At 28.1% G+C, this 6,260-nt stretch overlaps 2 protein-coding genes across 2 annotated transcripts; both read right to left on the minus strand.

Moving 5' to 3' along the window:
- Positions 1–1,765: 1,765 nt before the first annotated feature.
- Positions 1,766–2,926, minus strand: LOC132936542 (uncharacterized). Its single transcript, XM_061003283.1, has 4 exons — positions 2,704–2,926; positions 2,289–2,543; positions 1,964–2,217; positions 1,766–1,876 (listed from the first exon to the last, which is right to left on the minus strand). The coding sequence occupies exons 1-4, from the start codon at positions 2,924–2,926 to the stop codon at positions 1,766–1,768; spliced, it is 843 nt and encodes a 280-aa protein (XP_060859266.1).
- A 122-nt stretch (positions 2,927–3,048) lies between these two features.
- On the minus strand, positions 3,049–3,546 carry LOC132936550 (zinc finger MYM-type protein 1-like). The gene has a single exon (XM_061003291.1). It carries the CDS (start codon positions 3,544–3,546, stop codon positions 3,049–3,051), a length of 498 nt encoding a protein of 165 aa, XP_060859274.1.
- Between the last annotated feature and the right edge of the window lie 2,714 nt (positions 3,547–6,260).

A 6,260-nucleotide genomic window follows, 5' to 3' on the forward strand; every position in this document is an offset into this window, starting at 1 on the left:
TACTTTATTTCAATTAATTGAAATGTTGTATTTTACCTATAGCTTGACAACCACTGATTATTATTTATTGCCTTATTAATTGGTACACATTGTTGTTGAGCATTTTCGGCAGAGTATATTTTGGACGTTATACCACACATTTTGCACTTAAAATTAAAAACAGAATGAAATCCATAAATTTTTACTGATTGGAACTGCATATAAATAAAACTGCAGTCCATTCCTCCACTGTGACGAACTTGTATTTGTTGTATAAAAAACAAAATATCAACAATACGACGTCCAGATAAACAACTAAAATTCCAAAATATACAATGTTATAAACAAAATAAAAAATTGAAACTATTGAAAATTTACTTTTTCGAATCAATATATTCCGATGAACTATTTTCATTATCATCAATTTGTTTTACATTTAATACATGCGATAATACACTTAAATCACTAAAATAAATAATGACATTTTAATTTATGAATTTAAAAAATAATATTAAATTAAAATAAAATATAATTACTCCGATTGAGACAAATTTGATTTGTTTGACAACGTTAACAATGAGGGTTCCATAGGTTCTATACCACTAATACTAAACAATGAATTTAAATAGAGTAATGTCATATTCTAATAATATTATTATTATAAGAAGATGGTTTTTTTTAAATAATAATTAAAAACATATAATCTTACTTTAGTTCTGTAACGAACCAACTACTTCAGCTCAATAATGGAAGTATTTTGAAATAAATAACAAGTTGACTGTATGAGTTATGTATATTTATTTGTAATTTAAACGTAAATATTCTAAGTCCAAAATAATTAACTAATAACTTGGTAAACGAGATGTGACTTAATAATTGACTTGGTGGTTTCTCTGCTGGTGCTCGTCTGATGGACACTTGTCCATCGACGTACCTCGTCGGTTATTCCTAATAGCTCCCTCCTATGGCATTTTAGTATAAAAACGGTATATCTCTGCGTACTCCTGAGGTCACCTTTAGACGTCATTCGTATAATTATGTTATTTTAGGAGTATATATTTTGTACAAAGTCATGATCTTTTACGCTTATTATATTATTCGTTTTTCCTAGAATATGGATAATGCGTGCATATACTTATCACGTGTTGTGCGGTACCGTTGATGTTATTACTATTAGGCTTTCCGGGATTACTGATATTACTACTATTAGTTTTATCGATGTATGCCGCCCGGGGTTACGTGCTCCCTGCAGCATTTATGTCTATTATTGAATATATCATTATTATTATTATATACATAATCACAGCTCGTTACACCTCATCGCCATAGGCGCAACTAGACCAATTATTTTGGGGGTGCACAAATAGTGAAGAGCTCACTGACCCGTGGGGGCAAAGCCCCCACACCCCCAAGCTACTAATTCAATTACTCTTCACATTACACTTATGAAAAAAATAACTTCTAATTTCAATATAAATACTTTGTTTTAATATTCATAATATAATTTATTTAACAAAATTAAATGAACAGAACTACCTATCTACCTATTTTAACATTATTTTTCTCGAATGCAAATCAAATTTGTTCAAAATTTGTTCAGTTTTTAAATTATTTGTGATGTCCCTCTCAATATTTAAAATTGATAAGTTGCTAAATCTTTGCTGTAGCATACTCGTTCGTAGCCAATTTTTAATTCGGCGCATACTGGAGAAACTGCGCTCACAGGTAGCAGAACTTATCGGAATGGTGATACCTACCTGAATAAGTTTGTACAAATTAGGATATGTTACTTTTTGTATGTTTTTTTAACATCATCAAAACTGAAATTTGTAGGTAAGAAATTTTTAAAGACCATCATTTCAGCTTTGAGCATATCTACTGAAACATTCATAACATCCTAAAAATAACAGTTCAATTAATATAGTAAGATATAATATTTTTTTTAAATATTTATTTCAAATTGTATTAGTTCTTGGTGACTCACCTTATAATGATTTATAAATAAAGAACTTCCATTGAAATCAAGATTCAAAAAACAATCAATAGATGATGCCATTGATAAACTTTCCACAGAAAATCTTTTTTTTAAATTGATAATGATACCATCAATTATTGGGAAATAAAGATTTTTTTTCCAATAATCTTCAACTGTTAAGGAGTTAATATTATTTTCTTCCCCAGTGATAGTATCCACATGAAAACTGTTCAAATATTTTGGTTGTGTTCTTTTGCGTTTTCCTGGTAGGTAATTAAAAACAAATTAGTTTAGTTTTAGATAAAATAAATTTGAATAGTTAATTGTATTATACTTATGTCAGGTATATCAAGCGTAATATCATTTTGTGCTGCCAATGATTCAATTTTTTGCCAAAATATAAGAAATTCTTCATCACAACGTAATTTTTCAAATGATAGTATTACACCATTTATAATATTTTTAGCTTTACCCAGAGTGCCAGTTTTTGATTGTAATGTGGTACTTAGTATGTTAATAATACTAAGAACATCTTTTAATAAAACAACCCCAATAAAAAATGTACACTTCTGTAATTCACTAAGAATACCTGAAATTAAAAGTATAGTTAAATATTAATACAAACAAATATTGTACCCATATAATGAAAATGCACATTGTCTAAACTTTTATTATGTTATACCTATCTAAAAAAAACAAAATTTTTATAATTTCTATAATGAATACTGAAAATTTAAAATATTTAATACCTATTGCTTCGACAATATCTTTATCAGATTGCTCTTCAATCTCGTTACTTAAATATTCTAATATAGCAGTGTAATTACTTATCATTGCTTCACAATTTTTGAATCGGCACACCCATCGAGTGTCGCATACTCTGAGGATACTTCCTTTTTTTAATCCTAGATCCAATTGAATTTTAATGAGTTTCGTATTATTAGATGGACGAGCAAAATGAACGTATACCATTTCTAACGTATTAAAAACACAACGAGCATTCTACAAAAAATAGGTTGTAATATTATACAAATTAAAAACTTCAAATACCTAAATTATATTTTAGTTAAAATAAATTAATAATATACTTAAACTTAAACAATTACCTTAATTTCTTTACACAAGTCCACAACAACTAAGTTCAACCTGTGAGCCATACAATGTGTATATATTGCATAAGGATAATCTTCTTTAATTTTGGCTTGGACACCTCCGATATGGCCGGACATCACACTGGCACCATCATACGATTGTGCCACAATATTTAGTGTGTCCATGTTTAAATTACAATTTTTAAAACTACTGTAAATAGCAGAAACAATTTGATTGGCATTCTGGCCACAAGAAACATCAACAAATTGTAAAAATCTTTCATAAATGTCGAGGCCAACTGCATAACGCACACATACAGACAATTGTTCTTGTTTATGAGACCTAGCCTCATCAACCATTAGAGCAAAATGTCCAGTGTCAAGAATTTGTCCAACAATAGTTTCTGTTACCAAGTCAGCACTAATTTTAATAAGTTCTTCTTGAATTTTCCAGCTGGTCAAGTTTATTTTTTTTTGATAAAAGCTTTGAAATTCTGGCATAAACTTTGAAAAAACTACATTGCATAATTCTTTAAAATTACCTATATTATATGTTTAAAATAATGTTTATTAAACTAAGTTCAAGTACTAAATATTTTCAGACACCTATTATTTACCTTGATTTATTGAATCAGTTCCTTCATTATGTCCTCTTACTGCAATGCCTTGTTTTGAAATATACAAAATTATTTCAATTAAACTCGACATATACTTGCGATTTCTTGCGACTTCTTCTTCATGAAAACTAGACAATTGAGTAACAAATGATCCAGTTTTTTCACTAGACTTATATGCCATCATCTTCGATTCATTTGTTTTATGGTTGATAGTAGCTAAATGACTTTTAAGTTTCACTATAAACTGACATAAATAGGTAGACATAATAGGTATATCAAAATATTTTAAGTGTTGTTTTTGGAATTATTAAAAGCATTATTTTGATGTTATTTGAAATAATAATATTTAATCACATTATACACAAATACAAAATATGCAAAATTAAACTTAAAATTAATGTCTTCCACTATCGGTAATTAAAAGGAATTTTTAATAAATTGTGTGCTGTTGTTGTACAAATTGCACAAAAATAGGTTTTAGTATACAGATTTTAAATATATAGATTATAGGTTCTATACATAGGTAATAAGTACCTAAGTATTCGGTACTCAAAACTCACTATATATGTACTCAAATGTATTAGTTCCAATAGGTACTAGGTAGGTAGCCTTAAGCCCTTAAATAAGTATTTTAAGAAGTAGTAATAGTCAATGGTAGTATACTAATTACTAGTATACAATTTATATATAAAGGTACCTATGAGTACTTACTTTTTGCCAATTGTTGAAGCCAGTCCTAGTCCATGCATCTTCAGTATTCTCTGGTCCAAAAATACGACAAACAAAACAGAATGCAGCATTACGTGCAACACTATACTCTAACCAATCACATTCTGTATACCACTGACTACGAAATGATCTAAACTTTTCTCCGAATTTAGTTTTTTTGTAAGCCTAATGAGTAAAGTGTACAAATTATTTAATTATTTTACATTTAATTATTATTATAAAATTAATTAAGTATTAATTATAGAAATTTCATTCAATCAAAATGATAGCAAAAGAATACTAAATACCTACTCAAGTATTAATCCCAAGAAAAATTTGCTTAAGCTTAAAATAGAGAATTATAAAATAATTTACTATTTATAGTACAGAAACACAGATTACTTACTGCTAAATCAGGACGTCGTGGTCCACTCTCTCGATCACCCAAATCGGCCAAATAATTAAGGCCATCAGTATTTTTATTACACTGTGGACTTTTTAGATCAGGCTGATTTGAACAAGTAGAAGCGCTTGAAACTTGAACAACACCTGGATCGTCAACTCGTTCTTCAGTTTTTTTTTGTTTTTTAAATATACTAAACATTTTTATATCTTATTACTTATTACCTACTAATTATTGTTTCAAATAATATTTTTATAGAAATATAGAATGCAGATAATTTTAAACGTAGGTAAACGTGAAATTTTAATTTCAAAAACCATAAAAAAATGCATGCACACAATTTAGCAATAAATTTCTATTACAACACTTAAAAGAATTATTTTAACATAAGGAACAATGTACCAAGTAGATGCGGTCGTATTCATAAATAAAATAAAACCGCGTATGCTGTATGTAATTGCGCGCAAAAGCCAAAACATGAAAACACCGTGTGACACTGCGACAAGTTTCAACTGGCAATGAGTGTACCAATGTTCTAAGTCATTTTGTCTTCGCTAACAACAACAACAACGTTGAATGACTGGAAGTGGGAAAGTCTGGCTATAAATAGCTCCCAGCGACCCAGCTTAAGATATTACCAACAAATTAACGATAATAATAAATTATCAGAATCGACAGAATCTGATAAGCTTATTATATAATATAATAAATACTATAATTATGATTATACCCGGCGAGTCGGGTGGCGGCGAGAACGCTTGGCGGCGAAACGAGTAGGTTCGGGATTATTGTTCCACGAATAACTACGTTTATTAGATCCATTATAACTTACACTTACAGTTCCGGCTCCCATGTAGTGATTAACGACTTAACGTGGAACAAAAAAAAAAAAAAGTTATAACTTATAATATTAATTATTTGTATAGTATTTGTACAAACATTAGATATTATCAATTTTTTTTTGGGGGGTGCACATTTCAAACTTAGGGGTGCACAAGTCCCCTGTGCACCCCCCCTAGTTGAGCCAATGCTCATCGCCCTTTCAAAGGTTTTTGTAGGGCTACAATTTGTAGAACTATAAAAATCTTTAAATGTGTACATGAAAGAAAGTTTACATAAAACAATGGACAACATACATAATTACATAGTTCATAAGTTTACAATAATATTATACATAAATTATTAATTATTGTCATAACGACAATGTACATAATTTCTTTTCATAACATAATGGTTTCCATTTTACATATTTTCTTTTTTTTTTTTTTACATATTAAATTTTCATTACATAACAATATATATTTTTCATCTTATATAATATAACTGTTTCATTTATATAATATAGTAATTTTCATTTTTCATAGTATAATAATTTTCATTTTATATAACATAAAATTTTCTTTAATAATTTTTTTTTTATTTAATACAATAATATATGATTAGTAAATTGTTTATGATTAGATACTCATTAATTACAATAAATGTTA

This window comes from Metopolophium dirhodum, chromosome 1 (genome assembly GCF_019925205.1).
Source record: "Metopolophium dirhodum isolate CAU chromosome 1, ASM1992520v1, whole genome shotgun sequence".
NCBI lineage: Eukaryota > Metazoa > Arthropoda > Insecta > Hemiptera > Aphididae > Metopolophium > Metopolophium dirhodum.

What these genes read in the sequence shown, in the direction of transcription:
- LOC132936542 (XM_061003283.1), bottom strand. Translation starts at nt 2,926, where the DNA reads ATGGTATACGTTCATTTTGCTCGTCCATCTAATAATACGAAACTCATT. An exon ending in GCTTGATATACCTGACATAA is followed by an intron (nt 2,218 to 2,288) that starts GTATAATACAAT and finishes ATTACCTACCAG; the next exon opens with GAAAACGCAAAAGAACACAA. An exon ending in TATTTATAAATCATTATAAG is followed by an intron (nt 1,877 to 1,963) that starts GTGAGTCACCAA and finishes TGTTATTTTTAG; the next exon opens with GATGTTATGAATGTTTCAGT.
- LOC132936550 (XM_061003291.1), bottom strand. Translation starts at nt 3,546, where the DNA reads ATGCCAGAATTTCAAAGCTTTTATCAAAAAAAAATAAACTTGACCAGC.